Here is a 21,537-nt window from a genome sequence, read left to right on the forward strand (position 1 = left end):
GCAACACCAGAGGCACTCCAAGTGGCCAGCTACTGGTCAAAGGACATTTAATCAACTACCAAGCTTACAAATTTTGTTTTGTGTTTGTTTGTTTGTTTTTGTTCTGTTAGAAATGTAATACAATCGTCTGGTTGCCACTGACACGATAAATAAATTAGTTACAGAGTACTTCTGGTGTCATTTCTGGATGGCTCCTGAACAAATGAGCATCCTGAACTTTCTGTCCTAGAAATTCTTGCCTTAGTGATCTTCGAGGGGCATTGTTAGAATGGTTTTCCTATCTCAATGGAAAAAAGACTCTCGTTTCTATCATATTAGAATGGTTTTCCTATCTCAATGGAAAAAAAGGACTCATTTCCATCATGAGATGTAGCCCATTAAAGCACATATTTTCCCAAGTGACCTAGAAATCCTCTGGCTATCTTACAAATCCTAGTCTTTGATCCTGATTTGATCAAGACTGTTCTTAATACCAAAGACAAGACATGCAGGGAATCTGGTGTGCTGGCAAAACCGGTTTCTGAGGTCTTTAATGAAACACACCTCTGGGTCTGCTGCCCTTTATACTTTCTCAGTCTGAAGCCTGCTAATGGCAATCATAGATTTAATGCCCGTCAGTGGCTGGGAGACAAATTCCAAGACCGTATATAAAATAAGGTGTGCCAGGTGCCCTTCTTGGAAAAGGTGCATTCCGTGTAGTTTCGCTATACTACACTATTGCCCTTCCTTCCTGTGAGTCAGTAGTGAACCTTGGACATCTGGGCCTTGTACACATTTTTAATAATGGATCTTGTGAGTAGTCCCTTTCTGTGGTATTGTTTACATAAAACCTACCCTCCCATTTCCTGCTCAAACAGAGGGTGAATAAATCCTTAGTTTGAAATCTCTATACAGGCCAAAAACTAGGTAAGTTCCTCTAGCATTGTTGGATGACATCATCATTAGTTAACCTTGGTTGTGAATGACAGTAGGGCTGCTGTGCAGCAGTTTCTTGAAGGTCCATACATTCTTCACTTCTTTTATAGCCATTCAATCTTATCTGGACCTCATATTAATGTTATCCTTGCTATGTAAACTGTGTGATTGCGAAGTGTGTATTTCTATTGCATTTGATAACCTCCTGGAAATATTTGGCTAGAAAATTCCCTGTCTTAATGCACAAAATCCATATTGAAAACTTTTTAATTCTGATCCGGCCTGATTGACGATGATAAAACATAAAAATCCTGTGTGGTTAATTTGCCCTCTTAAATCAGAAATAGTTCCATATAGTGTTGTAATCTCCAACATCAATTGAGATTTGAGTTGCCGTGTTTGTTTTATTAATATTTAGTAAAATTGTCACCTGCTCTTCAATATCTAAAAAGACATTTTTCTGATAGCCAAAAGTATTTGAACAATGGCATTTGATTAGGGAAAGGTTAATAAACTGAAACACACTTCAGTGCAATTCTATGTATGTTCGTTCAAGAATAAATTCTGGGGCATTCAAGGGGTTTATTCCATGGTGAGAATGCATGGAATTGCGACTTCAATGTTTAATTGCTGTGCAAAACAAATAGCAAAGATTTACTCAGAAATTGTGTGGTTTTTTTTAGTAGAGTACTTACAAATACACTACAACCCCCATATCTATGGGAAGGTACTGCCCACTTCTGACAAAATATTGCCCCTCTAGGCATTTTCTAAGTCCTCCGGTACGACTTTGTTCTTGAGCTAGAAGTCCTTCATTTCAATATGGTTTGCCATTATATGCAATTTTACATATTCACACCAAGCCATATATCCCTTGCAGATATGGGAGTCATACTATGTTTCAAAATATGATGATTCAATAATATATACATCTTTGTATTGTTTACATTCTATGAAAAATAAAGTCAGAGAACTGCTAACATACTATATTTTTTCTACCACAAAGAATGAGCAGAACATTTGTATTTCTTGTGTATGCATGCATTCTTCTAAGGTTAGTCACTTGGGGAAAAAATTAATGACACTTTCTGAAACTCTCCAGTTTGCTATTCTTTAGATATTGTACTGGTTAATATTATGGAACAAAATGTTATTAAAATATTACAGTTTCTGAGGTTGCTTTTGACACACACACACACACACAATCTATGGAAAAAAGTGTAGTTGCAGGAAGTTTTCTGTTATATATCTTGTAGTAAACAATGAATTTATGCATATTTATGTAGAGTTTGTTCTCAGATAAGATGCTCTTCATCCTCATGGATAACATTAGTAGATAGAACAGAAGGCAGATTTATAGCCCTGTGAAATGTTCTAGCTCGTATTTTCATAGTGAAGAAAAATATTTGTTCCTAGTTGCCTTTGGAAATACCCCCATATTACATAGATTGTTGAAGTATGTGAAGGGGAAGTTCCAGTCTAATTGCTCTCTCTGAGGCATGATGACTTGGCTTCCTTATTTTCTCCTGGAGCATTTGCAGGTATTCTGAGGCAGACTTCTTGTCATCCACAGAAGCTGAGAGGTATGATTAAAAAGTCCCCCAGTTTCTGTGGTTCCCAACCTGTGGCCCTCCAGGTGTTTGGGACTTCAACTCTCATCCAGCTCAGAGAACTATTAGGATTTCTCAGCTCTGAAGTTGTAAACACCTGGAGGACCAGTTGGGAACCACTGATCTATTTGACTTCTCTAGAGTGCATATCATTGTGTTTTTTGAGAGAGATGAGGCATTTTGTTCCTGAAGTGGCAAACATGATGCTTCTTGAAAGCATATGAAGGGGCCGTGTGGCTAATATTACCCTCACTATGTTCCCCAAAACTGTTATTCAAGGGCATTATATCTTCTGATATTGAAGGTAAGATACAATCATCATGGCTCATAGCCACTGCTAACGTTATCCGTGGAAATGAATGAGTGAGTTGGTATGTGAATAATGCTATAGTGTAAGACATAATAATGCATTATTTGTTATGGTTCCTGCTAATGGGAGAATGGGCTGTATTATCCTCGCTTTCTGCTGCCACTGTCATCTGCGGATTGTGCTTTAAAGCAATCTTAATAGTTTCAGCTACTTTCCTGTTTCTCTTGCTCAGGAAGGTAGTTGTGTAATCAGAGACCACAAGAGTTTTGCAGAAAAAGGCACAGGAACAATAAGCTTTGCTTAATTCTTAGATATGTTAGAGACCCATATTCCAGTCTACCACTAGGTAAATACAAATAATTTAATTAGGGTCCTTGTATCTTATCCGAACCACTGGGTGGTACTGTGATTGTAAACATAAGAGCTGTGTTTGATCAGACCCAAGTTTGACGTAGTTCAACACACAATTCTCACAGTGCCAAACTACTCACCTGTGCAGAATGCCAATGCAAAGCAGTAGCATCCTTCTGTCTATGTTTCCCAGCAACTGGTCGTGAGAAGCATTACTAAAATATACCTGATGAGTCACAATACACAAGCATAAATACATAAATATGTATACGCATGATAATGTTTTTGAAATATTTATTAGATAACATAAAACAACGAGGTCATCCAGTTCTTCATGTCTGGCAGAAAAGTGCTAATGTATAGCTTCACTTCTATCTATCCTTGGGTAGGAATGTATACTTCCTGATTGGAGATTGGTAAATTGATTGCATTCATTTACTAGGATCAGCAACCAACAAGGATGAGCCACTGGATGGTCATGGCCAGTCAACCCACCATTTTCTGAGATATTTATTTATTTATTTATTGCGGTTGCTTATACCCCGCCCTTCTCACCCGGGGGGACTCAGGGCGGCTTACACAAACAAGGCACATATTCTAAGATGGACATGTTTGGACGTATCTAAACTATGTAAGGGGCGCTGCAAATATTCTCCTGAAAAACTCTTGTGTGGTAGCAGAAACCGCTTCACTAACTACAAATCTATTTTCTTAGGTCTGCTAACTTGCCCTTGCAAGGATGAAAAATGGAAGGGAGCATTCTGTTCTTACATTACTTGTAGTGGAAGGGAATTTAATGTGGCAGCTTTTAGTATGATAATTTTTTTTGAACCATTGAATTGATATGTTGGAGGAACATGGAGTGGGGGTTAAGATCCTATTGATACTTGATTCCCCCAATATGCCTCCGGATTGCCCCTCTTTTTGGCCCCACTTCTGGTGTAGAACTACCAATTGTGGCACTTATTACTCTGCTCCAGGGAAATCCTTCATAAGGGGATTCCTTTCCACTATTTTTCAACTCCAATGCCTCAAATTATGCATTACTACCTGTTGATGCGTCTAACAGCAACCAGACACAGAGCCTTTACAGTAGTGGCACCATCACTCTGGAATACTCTGCCACCTGAAGTCCATGCCTTGCAGGACCTATCAGCTTTCCGCAGGGCATGTAAGACATATCTGTTTCGACAGGCCTTTGATCTCTGACATTGTTGTTTTAAATTGTTTTAAAATTGTTTTTAAATTGTGTTAGATTTTAGCCTGTTCTTGTAAGCCACTCCGAGCCCCAGGGGAGTGGCGGCATATAAATTTGAATTATAAATAAATAAATAAAATAATGTTACAAGGTACTTATACACAGCTGTGGTTTCCACTGATATTTCATGGTGGACTGTCATTGTGTTCATTGGATTTGTATCATTTACTAGTTTCTGTGTCATCTACCCCTCTGTTTGTAATTTGAGTCTTGCCGTGCTGGTAGAGCTAGAATCAACATCACATTGCTCTTCCACAAGAGAAAAAGTTTCAGCCAACTCAGGATAGCCTAATGTTTCTTGATTTCCTCAAAATAGTAGAGAGAAGACACAAGGAGGAAACCCCCCACCACTATCAATAGCCACCCAAATTCCCAGTGATGCAGAATATGGAATGGCAGAGAATACAAAGTTGACAGTTTGGGAATTGTGAGACTTGGATGAAGTAGCTAGAAATGAAGTCTTAATGTGAATATGAAATAGAACAGAAAGACTAGCCTCACTATCTGGATAGGTCACTTCCCTGTTTACATTGAGAAACTATTTTAAAATGTCTCCAGGGATGTAACAGAGAACTGCACATAGACACTAGTGGAAAAATTGGACAATGAATTGCAGTTACAACCTCAAAATGGAAGAAAAGGAGGGAGGAATTGTGTGACAAAGACTGAATATATTCAGAGACACAGATTGTTGACTGTTTGTTTTGGGTTGGAAAGGAATAGTAACAGATGGGGATATGAAATTGAATCGCTGAGACCTTGAAAACAAGCATGTCATACATTTTGTTGAAAGTCCCTATTTGTTTTAATGCATTTGTGTTGTGCTTTATATAGTAAGCAATCTTGAAAGTCTGTTTTACACAGTTTTATCCCTCTGGCAGTTTAAATACTCAATCCATTTTTAAATTAATGGAAATACTTTTAATGCTGAGTTCTAATGTGCCTCTGTCTTTCTACCCACCCTACCTCATACTGCAGTGTTATTGCTGTCTTTGTTTCACATAAAACGCATTGAGAAAGAAATATTAAAGCAATAATAGTCTGCTAGTGTCGTGGCATGTTAAACTGCTGACCTGCTGAACTTGCTGACCAAAAGATTGGTGGTTCGAATCCGGGGAGTGGGGTGAGCTCCCGCTGTTAGGTCCAGATTCTGCCAACATAGCAGTTCGAAAACATGCAAATGTGAGTAGATTAATAGGTACCGCTCCGACAGGAAGGTAATGGCACACCATGCAGTCATGCCAGCCACATGACCTTGGATCAAGCCTTTGGCTAACACATAATGCAGTACAAAGAATAATTAAGGAACAAGTGTAATGACAATTCGGAATAGCTATGGCATGTGATTTCTGGATTGTGGGATTTTAATGTTTATACTAGGATGAATTTATTCTTTGTCTGAATGTTTAAATTTTATGTATGTCTTACGTTTAATGGTTTTAACTGATTTTAAGTTCATAGTTATTTGTAGTAATTAGATATTATGATTTCTTTGTGTATTGTTTGTTGGCATTGAATTTTTTCCATTAGTATGTTATAAATGGCCTTGAGTTCCCTCCGGAGGGGGGGCGGGGGGGGGAGAGAGAGAAAGGCAGTGTATAAATACAGTAAATAAATAGGAAGTGTCTATGGACAACACCGGCTCTTTAGCTTAGAAATGGAGATGAGCATCATTCCCTAGAGTCGGACACAACTAGACTTGAAAACCTTTACCTTTATCTTTACCTTAATAGTTTTCTGGACAAAAGTGGAGAAAATTTGTCCCTCCATCAGGCCTATGCACAGTACAGCTAATTCAGAAGAAGGTTGGGAATGGCAAACCAACAACATCTGGATGGCCCTATATTGGCTGCCTATTTTGGTTATAGATGTAATAGTATATAGCTTTGTTAAAGGTTTAACCAACAAGAGACCAATTCTTCTTGTCTGTATGTTTGTGCCTAAACATAAATAAGCATAACTGGAAAATGTGATAGCCATAGCAAATAGCTGTGTAACTAGAGAGACCTCAGTAACAGGCAGCTTTAATTGTGTTTGATTGCAAACAGAATATCTTGGGGCACCAAATTAGTTTCATTAGTTTTACCCCCAGGAACTGAAATACTAGTGTTACTGTTAACATATCTATGGAGATATTTTCAATATTGCATTCAAATACTGACCTTTCCTTCTGCCCACCCCAGTTCATTCTGTTGTGTGTTGCTGTTTTTGTCCCACATATTTTAAATTACTCTCTGTATGAAAAATTGATGTGTAGTTTATACTAGCCATTCTCTTTCTTACTGCCTTACAAGTCCCCCCGCTTCTTTTCCTTTGTCTTTTTGGACAAATCTGTCAATTTCTGCATTTGGGAGAATTCATACAATTCCTGTGGGTTGGCACTATGATTTGTATGTTGCATGAAGCTAGATTTACATACAAAGATTTGGTGGATAGGTTGTCTAATACAGAGAGACAAATTGTTGAAATCTCTACACTGAAATAAGTATAATTTCAGAAAAAAGTACCTTAATTACTGATTTCATATCAGATCTGTCAGTTTCTGCATTTGGGACAATTCATATAATTCCTGTGTTGGCACTATGATTTGTATGTTGCATGAAGCTAGATTTACATAAAAAGATTTGATCATTGATTTCATATCACTGAACTCAAAACTTCAATGAGCTGCCAAAACAATGTTCCTTCTCATTAGGCGTTTGATGCTAATACAGATACAGCTGGTCCTGGCAACGTTGTGTAGTTTGCAAAATATACAATGTGAACATTTTGTCTCATTATTTGATTCTTGTTATGGGAACTATACTATGTTTTTGTTTCTTGAAGAGGTAACTTTTCCTTTGTCACAAACAATATAGTTCTCATGTACTTTTTCAAGCTCCCTGAGTTAAGAAATCATTGTCCAAACTTCCTCATGTGCAGAGCTGCTGTTATGTGGACACTTATGTGAAAGTAGATTCCACTGAGCACAGTTGGACGTAACTTTCAAATAAATATATTTGTAATTGTACTATAATTAAGAAAACAAGGAAATTATTTTTCTTTCCTCCTTCTATTTATGCTTATCTTGGAAAAGGCCAGTAAAACAACACTGAATGGAAAAGGCTTTATGAGCTCTCAACATGTTTAGGCAGTGGACACCTTGGAAGCCAAGGACCTGGTGGAAAAGGAGGTTCAGTGCAAGGGGTGACTAGATGGTATGTGATGTGATGTGATGTCATACTGATTTAGAAGCAGTAGGCCATATGAGTAAACAAATATTTGGGAAGACAAGATGGAGCTTGAATTTTACACAGCAGTGTTCAATACTTTTACAGATATAAATGTCCAGTAACACTGTTCTGACATGTTCCGGAGCCATACATTTGTTTTCTACTGACATGATTTTAGCAGCCTGGCTTGGACAAGATCTAAACTTAAACTGAACAAAAATGAATGAACAGACAAGGAAATGAAAAGTCAGTTCCATGGAGTTCCTTTGGTGAACAGTCTACATCAGGCATGTGCAAACTTGGGCTCTCCAGGTGTTTTGGACTTCAACTTCCACCATTCCTAACAGCTTCAGGCACCTTCCTTTTCCCCCTCAGCCGCTTAAGCAGAAAAGAGGAAAGGAAGGGGCTTGAGGCTGTTAGGAATGGTGGGAGTTGAAGTCCAAAACACCTGGAGGGAGGGCCCAAGTTTGCCCATGCCTGGGCAACATTCTCTCAATTGCCTCGAACTTAAAAAGAGGACTTAAAAATAAAGATGTTCTCATTTTACATTAAATTATTCCAACACTGGAGATACTTATAAGGGTGATCCCAGAGATGGAAATAAAAAATATTATTTCTAAGATAACTGTTTAAGAAGAGGGAACTGTGAACGAGAGAGCAAATTCTAAGAGTTGTTCTGTCTCTTTTATTCTCTTCTTTCCCCAATGTGTGAACTGCTTTTTTTTTTTTTCAAATACAGAAGGCCATCTCATTAAACTATCTGGAAGTTTAACATTTTCAGAATTGTACTTGGAATTAGAAATTTAGTATGATTCACCATTTTTGTCAGGAGTGTCTGACCAGTTCAAACTTATGGCCTTGAGCTATTCCTGCAGCTCAGTTACAACTCCAGGAACCCAAAGACACTTTGTCAGACAGAAACATACCAACTTATTGACCAATCAGTGTTTCTTACATAAATGAAAATGAAAATTAAGTGCAGCTAGGCAAGTCCAAAGTCTATCAAATTCAGGTGACTCATCGAATCTGAGTCAAATCAAATGCCATTGAAAGTTCATAATCCAGGCATTAAGTAATAGCCACCAATAATGTCTTTGTATCCCAGCATCTAGTTCTGAACATGGAGGTTCTATGTGTTGTTGAAGGCTTTCATGGTCGGAATCACTGGGTTGCTGTGAGTTTTGCGGGCTGTATGGCCATGTTCCAAAAGCATTCTCTCCTGACGTTTTGTCCACATCTATGGCAGGCATGCTTAGAGGTTGTGAGGTCAGTTGGAAACTAGGCAAGTGAGGTTTCCATCAGACCTCACAACCTCTGAGAATTCCTGCCATAGATGTGGGTGAAATGTCAGGAGAGAATGCTTCTGGAACATGGCCTTACAGCCTGCAAAACTCACAGCAACCCAATGGAAGTTCTGTTTAGCACTACTAAAACAGGACCAAGAATAATAATGAAAACATCTTAAGTGAGAATCTCAGTTAATCAAATAGAATATTATCAAAATACCACAACTAATGAATTCAAGTTTTATGTATAAAGGGTTTTTTTTTGTTTTAGTAGGTTGTTACTGGTCTCAAGGCAGCTTGCAAAGTAAAAGAGGTATAGATAATACAATTTTTTATGTAATTGTGTGATATAAATGTATGTATAAGCTTTTTATACATAAAGATCACTGTGCAAAATGCCATCCCATGCCAATAAAAGTAAAATGGGTCCAAAAGAGGAAACTATAGGCCATGCACTGCAAAGTAAATTATGACGATAGGAAGTCTGTACAAGGAAAAAAAGTACAGTATCATTTATACCTCCCAAGGCAAGCCTTGGAAATTGGAACAGGGTCAAGGACTGAATGTTGGTCGAAGGGAAGTCCAGCTTCAAGGATAAGGTGCAGTTCCCTGGTCTAAAATGCCCTGCTTCTACCCTCCTTAAGTTTAGAGAAGTCCTCTGTTCTAGAAATTAATAGATTTTTTAATGTTATTTTTCTTTAAAACCTAGTGGATATTTCTGCTTCATTTGATGAACCCCAGCCTCCAATTACGTAATCCTCAGTGTTACCATTGCTGCCTTGGAGTAGCTTATTCTTGATCAGACAGCATTTTAGTAAGGGTCCAGTTGGGCAGGGGCACTTACTTTTCTCTGCTGCCACCAACTGGCCATGCCATTTCCATTTCCCCCTCTTTCTTTAGCTTGTGCAGTTCCCTAATTGCTTATTGTTTCCAAGGTAAGATCTTTGCATCCAGTCTCATGGATTCCGGCTATATCCCTGATCCAGAATTTTTGTTGCCACTCAGTCTGGACCTACTCTGCCATATAATCCAGTTTCAGAGTGCAGGTTAACTGATTTGAACTGGGTTTTTAAGTCTACACTGCTTTATAATCTAATTCAATGAATTTGCATTCAGAAACTGTATTATATGGCAGTATAGATGAAGCCTCAGCCTTGATCTATTGAACTAGCATGTTCCAACTCCTCGAGTCTGAGAAGTGATCTGTTGATTTTTGTTTCTGGCACATTGATTTTTTTAAAACTAAATATGAAGAAATGCATGAAAATGGAAAGATGAAAGGCAATTATTACCCATCCCTACATTAAAGATGACATGTCACCAAATTTCAGTGTGAGTCAGAGCTACAGAGGCGTCATAATTTGAAATAAAGGGTGTGATGATACATGTCATGGTGTCAAGATGAGAATCAGATCAAATTGTGCATTGGTGAACCTGGGAGGTGATGGGTAATATTTTAGGTATGTGGACATGCGGTTCCTCTGTGACCAGCATTTGAGGACATGTCACCAATCAGAGAAGATTAATCCTTTATTAGACAGATGTAGCTGCTCAGATGAAAAGTCATAGGCCATTTCACATACGACCTCAAGTTTCATTTCAGTTTATTTTTTCAGCCAGAAGCTGTGACATCGTATGTTCCACTGGAGCCCTCGGTTGTGCAGTGGCTTAAACCCTTGTGCCAGCAGGTTGGAAATTTGATTCTGGGGAGAGAGTGGATGAGTTCCCTCTGTCAGCTACAGCTCCCCATGCAGGGATGTAAGAGAAGCCTCCCACAAGGATGGGGTGCCTGGATGTTTTGATTTTTTACCCTGGGCAACGTCCTTGCAGACAGCTAATTCTCTCACACCAGAAGCAACTTGCAGTTTCTCAAGTCGCTCCTGACATGGAAAAAAAGTTCCACTACAACAGATTTATTTATTTAGAATACTTATGCTCCATCCTTCAGCCAAAAAGTTAATCCAGCAGTTCCCTGACCTCAAGCTTACCATCTAAATAAGATACAAAGCATAAAGGAATGGCAGTGGGGAAGGGCATTAAGTTCACTGGACACCAAGGTGCTCCTTGCAGCAACTCCAACTTTTTGCCCTACTTCTTTCAAAGACAAGTTATTTTTTGCCTGCGGTTAGACCCAAAGATTTAATTTTTTTACCCCCAATAAGTATAGAAATGTGTTTATGTGTACATGCAAAAAAAAGTTTCTGAGTTGAAAATTAAGATTGTACATTTGATATTTAGTAGCAAAATATCATAAATACTATGCAGTTCCCTCTTTTATTGGTAAGTAAACGTAACCGACAGAACAGTACAAAAGTATATAGTTTGATTTTAGAAATCCCCCCCCCCCCCCCCAAAAAGTCAATAGGAAGTTCCTTATTTCAGGGTCGCTTTGGGAAGTCCCTTGGAATGAATGGCTTTATAAATACATAAATTTTGGCTCCTCAGCCCTTTCAGAGATGGGGAAGTCCACAGTTAGAATAGGTGCTCTTTTTGTGGCTTGTCAACGCATAAATGGTTCCAGGATGGTTCAGAGACAGGACGTACCTATTCCCACTCTCCTTCCCTCTTTCGCTTTCTCGCTTTCTTGTGAGTGTATGTTTCCTGTCTGAAGTCCTTATGGGAGATGAGGAACCAGATTTTTCTGGGCGTTGTACTTGAATGTGTGTGAGGTGACGTCAATCCACTCCACACCTTCACCAGCTGTTCAAGGTTCATAGGCTGCTCCAGCTTCATTTGGCAAATCTGCCATTGGCAGCACTAACTCACAAAGCAAGAGCGATGTTGATCTGGGATGAGAAGAACGCTCTAGAGTGGCTCCCTTCACAAATTGCTAAGCTCTTTGGTAAGGACGAGTTGGGTTCTCCTTGAAGAAATGTGGGCTGATTTCCCTAATTTGGGCTTGCAAGGGCTTTGTTGGTATCAATTAAGGAGCAAGGAAATTGTGTCTTAGAAGCCGGAAGGAAATTTGAGATGGATTAAAGGCATGGCAGTGAACTGTGAAGGGCGGCTACAAAGCACAGACCTGTTGCCACTTGTTTGTCTGCTTGCTGAGCTTTTTGACACCAATGGAAAATGGCAAGAAAGACAAGATATGTGCCTGCATCAGAGTGAGGGTGTGTTTCGGTTGTATGTGTGTCATACGAATGCTGGGCTCAGTGCAAGGAGCAAAAGAAGGGACAAGAGTGTTATCAGTGCGTCTTTGATATATCAGATCCTACACCATGTTTAATTGAGAGTGAGGGGATCTCAGAAGCTTGTATAAAAAGGAAGCAATGCCATTTCCCTCAAACACACGTGTATCTTTTTTGGGCACACATGACTTGTGTTGACCTGGCAACTATTGCCTGTGGCATAAATAGGCAAGTTGTACTGAACATGAAAGCTTGGCAGGGGATGAAGGTATCCCAAGGAGCATTTCTCCTTTTAATTCACAATTATAAACATGCCAGCGCTAAAGTAGTGCATTGTTTGTTCTCTTTGTGTAGCTCATACTCTATAATAAGGGAGACAGGTGTGAGTTTAGATGCCAATATAATGTTGTAGATCAGAGCTTTCCAAACTGTGTGTCACAACACGTTAATGTGTCAGTTGCAGTGTGTTTCAAATGTAAGAAATAGTTCAAGTTTACTTGTGTGGTGGTCTTTTTTTTGTGCTTACCTTCAGGTAATGTTTTGAAGCCACATCATTACAGGGGAAACTTAATATTACTCACTGTTCTTAATCCAATTTAATACTCTGCTCTTAATGTATTGCCAAAGGCTTTCATGGCTGGAATCAATGGGTTGTTGTGAATTTTCCGGGTTGTATGCCCATGTTCCCGAAGCATTCTCTCCTGATGTTTTGCCTGAATCTATGGCAGGCATCCTCAGAGGTTGTGAGGTCTGTTGGAAACTAGGCAAGTGAGGTTTATATATCTGGAATGTCCAGGGTGAGATAAAGAACTCTTGTCTGTTTGACGTAGGTGTGAATGTTTCAATTAGCTACCTTAATTAGCATTTAATGGCCTTTCAGTTTCAATGTCTGGCTTCCTTCTGCTTGGTGGATCCTTGTTGGGAGATGATTAGCTGGCCCTGATCGTTTTTTGTCTGGGATTCCCCTATTTTTGACTGTTGTTCTTTATTTACTCTCCTAATTTTAGAGTTTTTTTTTAAAAAATACTGTTAGCCAGATTTTGTTCATTTTCATGTTTCCTCCTTTCTGTTGAAATGGTCCACATGCTTGTGGATTTCAATGGCTTCTCTGCTCTTAATGCTAAAAATCATGAAGTTTTCCACTCTGAAACAGTTTGTGTTGGGGGAAAATGTTTAAAGGAAAATTTTCTGAATGGCTAGTTGTAAGCTTAGGAGGTGCTGTTCATTTGGAATGAACAGGAAGAAACAAATTTTAATATCCAATTGTACTTCACAGATATAACATCCAAAGAAAACTATTCATAGCTCTCACAGACAGTTATTATTATTGGTAGCACTTATTGGTGTTCCCCCTTTAATTTTCTACTTGTATCTTCTTGGTCCTTACACCTCTGCTTAAATTGCCCCCAATAATCCCTTTGTACAGCCAAGAAAGATAGACTAGGAAATAGTATCTTTGCCTCATAAGATACTAGCTAGCAGTGTTGTTAACAGAACCATCCAATCTCTTGTCTTGCTTCTTGATACTGAATCTATGTTTTGCGAGAACCTTGAATGGAACTTAGCCATATAGTTCTGCTTTCCAAAGGGAAAATTTCCTGAAAATCCCACTGACCAGAAAGCGTCATGTTTAACATCAAGACGCAATAGGTTGGTCATGTGCTCTGTTTCTGTCCATTAACTATAATCATTGCCTTGATTCTGGGAAGCTCTGGTCATTTAATCTTCAGGAACCACTTAATCTACTTTCATATACTTGATTTTAGAGTCCCGGTGGTGCAGTGGGTTAAACCACTGAACTGCTGAACTTGCTGACAGAAAGATTACAGGTTTGAATCCGGGGAGCGGGATTGAGCTCCTACTGTTAGCCCCAGCTTCTGCCAACATAGCAGTTTGAAAACATGCAAATGTTTTAATAGGTACCACTCCTGTGGGAAGTTAACAGCACTCCATGCAGTCATGCTGGTCACATGATCTTGGAGGTGTCTATGGAAATCACTGGCTCTTTGGCTTAGAAATGGAGATTACTAACCCCCAGAGTCGGACATGACTTTCAGGGGAAACCCTTTACCTTTTATCCTTGATTCTAAATCAGTCATTTTTCTTAATGCTTTCATGTTTGATTCAAGTCAACGCATAGCCTGTCACTTTCTCTAATTACCGATCTGTTGTAACTTGCTCGATTCAGCTTAACATTTCAGGGCTCCTCAATGGCACGCTTGTTCTCTCCTTCTCCTTGCAGAGACCCACAAGTTCCAAGTTCCTCCCTATCCTGGCAGAAATGGCAGGAGCCCAGAGTCTGCTTCTTCAGGCATGAACCACTCTGAGCACCCTATGGAACAGCTGTCTATATCACCGACCAATGCTAGCCGCATTATGGAGGACTGGAGTGACCTGGCCCAAACCCCTGCGGATGCAGCCTCCCTGAGGACTGGACTTTTGCATAATGGCAACAACAATGCCTCCTCGGGGACCTGGCGATCCTTGAAGAGTCCATCTCTTTCCTCCTCATCCACCCACTCCAAACTCAGCTACCTGGAGCGTGTGGTGTTGGAGATCGTGGAATCAGAGCGCATGTATGTCCGGGATTTACGAAGTATTGTAGAGGTAAGTTGTCCTGCTTGGGTTACTTGATAGGATTGATTCCCTCTGTTTGCTACTATGGTGTGTATTTCCATAAAGACTTCTCATCGTTCAGTCCTGGGATTAAAAGTTTTCTTTGGTCTATCATAGGAAACCTAGGCTTGGGCAGGGAGTTTAGATGCTCTGCTGGATGCACCTCTCTCATTAATGAGTACCACATTCCTAAGAGTGTATTGGTATTTTTATTCAGAAGCACAAAATATTTATTAACTTGTACACAGCATTTGAATAAAATGATAGTGAGTTTTCTTGTGGGTTCCATCTGTTTTCATGTCACCAACCTTGTGGGCTATACACGATTCTTGGAATTGTAGCCACCCTTTCAAGTTTTACTAAACGTATGGAGTTTTTAGAAGCCTCTGGTGGTACAGTGGGTTAAACCACTGAGCTGATGATCTTGCTGACTGAAAGGTCAGTGGTTTGAATCTGGGGAGTGGGATGAGCTCCTGCTGTTAACCCCAGCTTCTGCCAACCTAGCACTTCAAAAACATGCAAATGTGAGTAGATCAATAGGTACTGCTTTGGTGGGAAGGCAAAAGTGCTCCATGCAGTCATGCTGGCCACATGACCTTGGAGGTGTCTACAGACAATGCCGGCTCTTCAGCTTAGAAATGGAGCTGAGCACCAACTCTCAGAATCGGACACGACTAGTCTTAATGCCAAGGGGAAATCTTTACCTCTTTATGGAGTTTTTGATGCTATTGAGTGCCTGGCAATTTTAAAAAGAGCTCCAGATCCTTCACATTTGCTGGGGTTAGGGGCACATAACCCCACAATAGTGGGAAAACTGCACATTTAAAAACACTTTTAAAAAAAACTTGAAAGAACACCTAGGAATCTAGGCTCTCCGGTGTATCAAAAGTGTATCTTTGAATTGCACTGGAGGACCTAGAGGTTTCTGGAAAAAACATATTAGTCAAATCCTTGAATAATCAAGTCTGTAAAAGTCAAATCTGCAAATGTGGAGGGCCAGCTGCACTCTCCTCAGGCCCATGTCTGGGCTACTACCATTGCTATGCAAGTAGGTGTGGTGGAGGGCTCTATAGTAGTTTTTTTTTTAATTGTTTGCTTTCTGTCTGTGTGGCAATGCTCATGACATATTATGGCTTGGCAGAATTACTTGGGGAAGATCATAGACACGCAAGAGCTGCTGCTGCGACCAGAACAAGTCAGTGCGCTCTTTGGGAATATTGAGGATATCTACGAATTAAATAGGTGAGTATAGTTTATTCATCAGCCATAGCCATTGGCCAACCCCACTATTTCCCTATTTTTCCTCTTTGAAAAATAGAGCAGAAGGAGACTTCCCTAAAGGGTCCTCTTACAACAGTAGGACAGAAAGGAGGCTACCATGAGACTCGCCAGCCTGCTCTTCCTTACAGTCCTCCTCTTTTTCTGTCAATCTAGCTATGTTAACAGTTCTCACAAGCCAGCCATGTCAGGTCTATCTTGTTTCATTTCAACCCTCAGTTTCATATATGGTGGACCTTTGGTATCCACTGGATTTTGGTTCCAAGACGTCCCTGTGGATACCAAAATCTGAGGATACTCAAGGCCATTAAATAAAATGGTGTAGTAAAATAATTTCCGCCATGTGAAATGACAGTGTTTGCTTTTCCAATTAACGAAAAATATTTTGAAGCCATGGATGGTTGAATCTGTGGGTGCAGAATCTGTGAATACGGACGGACGGCTATGTTGGTTTAAACTTTTACAACGCTGAAATGAAACCAATTTACCAGAAAAACTGTTATCTCAAACATGAACTTATCTAAACATTAAAATTTTCTTCTGAGGTCCTGTTTTGAGTTTCCCTGAGGTTGGTAATTTCAGCAAGGGAGCCCTTTCTTTACTGGTGTCATCCTGGTTAAAGAGCATTCTTCCTACAGAGGTTTCCCCAATGCCATCTTTATAGTTTCTTGGCTGCCAAACAAAAACCTTTTAAAAACAACAACATCAACAAAACTTTATTGGTACCCCACCATCGCCTCCCCGAAGGAACTCAGGGTGGCTCACAAAGCACTCAATAGTGCAATAACACTATTGCTCCAGGTGGCACAATGGGTTAAACCCTTGGGCCAGCAGGACTGAAGACTGACAGATCGCAGATTCAGCTCCCCATGTGAGGACATGAGAGAAGCCTCTAACAAGGATGGTTAAAACATCAAAAATCTAAGTTTACTCTCTGGGCAACATCATTCCAGATGGCCAGTTCTCTCACTCCACAAGCGACTTGCAGTTTCTCAAGTCGCTGCTGACATGAAAAAAAGAAGAAAAGGATGGCTAATGCTCGCTTACTGTTACCAAGCCATTTTTGCCTGAAAGGATAGATGATAAAAAATAACAAGGTTTTTATATCTCCATGTAAAGAATAATAAGCTCCCCTTTTCTTCTATTTTGTCATTAGTTGAAATTGGGGTCCAAAATTCTTCCAGATCTGACCAGAAAGGTTTTCCCCATTCCTAAAGACTCCAAAATAATGATAAAACTGTTTGATACTTGGGGTTTTATTCAGTGGCGTTGGACTGTAATTAAGGAAAGTATTTAGTCACAACATCATCTTCTTGACATGCTTGGCTTGACAGACCCTAGAACAGAAAGAAGACACCATTCTTTCTATATAAGGAAGCAGTTTGAGGAAAGGTTGTTTGAGTTCGCATTGCTTCCAGGTAACTGGATGTTTCGACGTTTGCGTGGCAGCTCTATGACTCTTTGGTGTTTCACCTATTTAAATTGCAAGTTCCTCGGGGCAGAAATTGCTTCACAACTTGCGCTTATGAATCATTCAATAAGGAGGATAAATTCCAGTGTGTGAAAGAGTGACTTTTTGGACTATAGTTCCTAGAGTTGTCCGTACTGACCAGGGGGTTCTGGGACATATAGTCCAAGGCATCACTTCTTTATGTTCTGTGGGAAATTCTATGGGTTTGGATCTTTAAAGGCCTTACAAAAGGGGAATTGCAAAAAGTTTCTGAGCAGGGCAAAACAGGATAGCTGTTTTAACCAGAAAGTGTGTAACATCTGCTTTGTGTTTTTGACTCCTCTGGCAACAGTTGAAGGACTGCCCCAGTCCAGGTGGGTACTATACCCAAATACTTTGCATGACTGGCTGCCCTGCATTTTACTTCTAAACTGGGGGAACGGAGGGACTGAAGAGTGTGTCTTGCAGTTTGCCTGCAGCATGATCTCACCCATTTTTGAGTGTCTGTTCTGCTGTGTCCTAGAATACGCTAAACAAGACTACCTTGTTTGTAGGTGTCTGGCTGTAACTGATAAATGACTCTTGCTCTCTCAATTTCTGCTCAGTGAGCTCCTGCAAGATCTGGACAGCTGCCACAATGACCCTGTTGCCGTGGCAAGATGTTTTGTGGACAGGGTAAGCGGATGAGACGTTAATACATTGTGGTGAATTTCTGTCAGAATAGTACAATGGAGCAAAACAGTAGGCACTACTGCAATGTGCCACTGCTTTCCTGTCCTTATTGGAATGAGTTCACTAAGGAGATGCTTGTTAAAAAATGCAATACAACTGTTTGGTTTGCTCCTGACATGATAAATAAATACTAAGGAGATGTGAGATTGTGTTGTCGAAGGCTTTCATGGCCAGAATCACTGGGTTGCTGTGAGTTTTCCGGGCTGTATGGCCATTCTCCAGAAGCATTATCTCCTGACGTTTTGCCCACATCTATGGCAGGCATCCTCAGAGGTTGCGAGGTCTGTTGGAAACCAGCAAGTGAGGTTTATATATCTGTGGAATGTCCAGGGTGGTTGAAAAATTCTTGTCTGTTTGATCATGTTTGAATGTTTCAATTGGCCACTTTGATTAGCATTGAATGGCCTTGCAGCTTCAAAGCCTGGATGGTTGCTGCCTGGGGGAATCCTTTGTTAGCTGGTCCTGATTCTTTCCTGTCTGGAATTCCCCTGTTTCTTGAGTGTTGCTCTTTATTTACTGGCAACCAGTATTAAAAAATACTTTAAAATTAGGACATTAAATAAAGAGCAACACTAAAAAAACAGGGGAATTCTCAACAGGAAACAAGCAGGGCCAGTTAACACCTCCCAACAAAGGATCCCCCAGGCAGGAAGCAACCAGGCTTTGAAGTTGCAAGGCTATTCATTGCTAACTGAGGTGGCTAATTACAACATTCACATTTGCCTCCAGCAGACAAGAGTTCTTTCTCCCACCCTGGACATTCCACAGATATATAAATCTCACTTGCCTAGTTTCCAACAGATCTTACAACCCCAGAGGATGCTTGCTATAGATGTGGGCAAAACATATGGAGCCTCCGGTGGTGCAATGGGGCTACACTGCACCACTGCACCACCACCACTGCACTGAAGACCGACAGGTCACAGGTTCGAATCCGGGGAGAGTGCAGATAAGCTTCCTCTATCAGCTCCAGCTCCTCATGTGGAGACATGAGAGAAGCCTCCCACAAGGATGATAAGACATCAAAACATCCAGGTGTCCCCTGGGCAACGTCCTTGCAGACGGCCAATTCTCTCTCACCAGAAGCGACTTGCAGTTTCTCAAGTTGCTCCTGACATGACAAAAACAAAACAAAATAAACAAACAAAAAAACAGGAGAGAATGCTTTTGGAACATGGCCATACAGCCCGGAAAACTCACAGCAACCCAGGTGTGAGATTGTTCCAAAGAGGCTAATGTTGGGCAAGCTGGAGGGCCAAGCGCTGCGCAATTGAAATAAATGCTACCGGCTGTGGGGTGAGTAGAAGTCCAACCACTTATTATTCACTTCTCAGTTTCTTTTTTTTTTCCTCCCAGAGTCAAGACTTTGACATCTACACTCAGTACTGCAATAACTACCCAAAGTGAGTATCTTTTGCAATGCAGAAAAGGAAGTAATCCTTCCTATGCTTTCTATTGATTTGTATATTTCCTTCTCAACTAATGAAAACATAAGTGTGTTACATATAAGAAGCTTCTGGGCAGCCTCCAATTCCAGGTGTACATATATAGGGTTGCTTTTTTGTTATTATGTGATCTCCAGCTGGCTCTGACTTATGGCAATCCTATGGATGAGAGGCCACCAAGAACCCTGGGTATTAACAACCCTGCTTCATGTTTTGCACACTTCGAGCCATGGCTTCCTAGAGGGATTCAAACCACTTCTGAACATTCCCTGCTGAAGAAAACCCTATGAAAAACTCTTGTGATTACTACAAGTCAATAGTTGACTTGTAGTAATCCCATTTGTTTCCCATTTGAGACTCTTCCCTTGCAGCCTTTGGTTGAGTATTTGAGAACATCTTTGCTTCTCTGATCATCCTTGAGGTAATGCAGAAGGCTGTCTATTTTGATCTTTGATATGTCATTCATTGTCTTCTGGGTTCTCCCTCCAGCTCGGTGGCAGCTCTGACAGACTGCATGAGGAACAAACAGCTGGCCAAGTTCTTTCGTGAGCGGCAAGAGCAGATCCGCCATTCATTGCCTCTTGGCTCCTATCTTCTCAAGCCTGTCCAGCGCATTCTCAAATACCACTTGCTCCTTCAGGTGATAGGGATTTCTTAAGTTGTCTGACTTTGTAGCTTTTAGATCCAAGCATATTATGTGATTTTTTAAAAAATGCAGCATAATTAAATACTGTCGTTCATTACTGAATTTGTCCTCTTGGTAGTTTCCAATAAAGAACGACAAATCAAAATTGAAATAAAAGTAAAGGTATAGGTTTCCCCTTGACCTGAAGTCTAGTTGTGTCCGACTCTGGGGAGTGGTGCTCATCTCCATTTCTAAGCCGAAGAGCCGGCGTTGTCCATGGACATCTCCAAGGTCATGTGGCCAGCATGACTGCATGGAACGCCATTACCTTCCTACCGGAATGGTACCTATTGATCTACTCACATTTGCATGTTTTTATACTGCTAGTTTGGCAGAAGCTGGGGCTAACAGTGGATTCTCACTCTGCTCCCTGTATTCAAGCTGCCAACTTTTTGGTCAGCAAGTTCAGCAGCTCAGCAATTTAACCCGGTGTGCCACCAGGGGGCCCAAAAATTCAAATAGAAGATAGAAAATAACAACAGAAAAAATAAAGGCAGCATAAAACAAGGGAAGAATTCTCACAACAACCCCCAAATTTAAAATACACATTTTTAAAATTGATAAACCCAGACTAGATGATTTCTTTAAAAGACTTTCACCTTCTGTGTAAAAGTTAAGGGATTTGGCGCCAGGTAAAATGCCCCTTTTTATGGCCATGGAGTTTGCCTTCTCTTGCATGAGTCACAGGTAGGTAGAAGTATAAAATGGGAATTATTTAGGAGTCTGGCTGCAATTTACTTTGGAGCCATTTTGAATCATGATTCTAACAGAGAATTAAACATGCATCTCAGTTGTCTGGGTGTGCCATTGTAAATCTTAAATATTAGTGGAACTGATAATGGATTTTATCCAATGTTGCCTTTTACTCAATGGCTTCCATGAGTGGAAGAAGCAGGGAATCAGTTTTCATATATTTTCTTTTTCTTCTGCACCATTTTACCTCCCATGCTGTTCCACAGAGCCCTCCATCCCACTGGGGCAGGTTTGGGAGCAAAGTCAACGACCTGCAAAAAGAAAGAGGGATTTAAAAAATCATGATCACTTCTCCTCTGCTAATCAGAGATGTCTTCGCTTAGATCAAATAACCTTCTGTGAGCAGGAGATCAGCAGTATGTCTTCCCTGAAAACATACACCTGAAACGTTGGACAGGCAATTCATTCACTCAAGCCAGTGTTATTATTTATTTATTTATTTACAGTATTTGTATTCCGCCTTTCTCATCCTGAAGGTGACTCAAGGTGATTTACAGTCGGCAAC

General features: G+C 40.3%; 1 protein-coding gene across 1 annotated transcript in view; it reads left to right on the top strand.

Moving 5' to 3' along the window:
• The window catches only part of PLEKHG3 (pleckstrin homology and RhoGEF domain containing G3), a 75,460-nt gene that overhangs the window by 28,741 nt on the left and 25,182 nt on the right, over positions 1-21,537 (top strand). Inside the window, exons 2-6 of the mRNA XM_067461135.1 lie at positions 14,316-14,680; positions 15,831-15,931; positions 18,023-18,092; positions 19,506-19,552; positions 20,084-20,234. Coding sequence (XP_067317236.1) covers positions 14,387-14,680; positions 15,831-15,931; positions 18,023-18,092; positions 19,506-19,552; positions 20,084-20,234 — 663 coding nt within the window. The 5' untranslated portion in view covers positions 14,316-14,386. The remainder of the gene's footprint in view (positions 1-14,315; positions 14,681-15,830; positions 15,932-18,022; positions 18,093-19,505; positions 19,553-20,083; positions 20,235-21,537) is intronic.

This window comes from Anolis sagrei, chromosome 1 (genome assembly GCF_037176765.1).
Source record: "Anolis sagrei isolate rAnoSag1 chromosome 1, rAnoSag1.mat, whole genome shotgun sequence".
Taxonomy (NCBI): Eukaryota; Metazoa; Chordata; class Lepidosauria; order Squamata; family Dactyloidae; genus Anolis; species Anolis sagrei.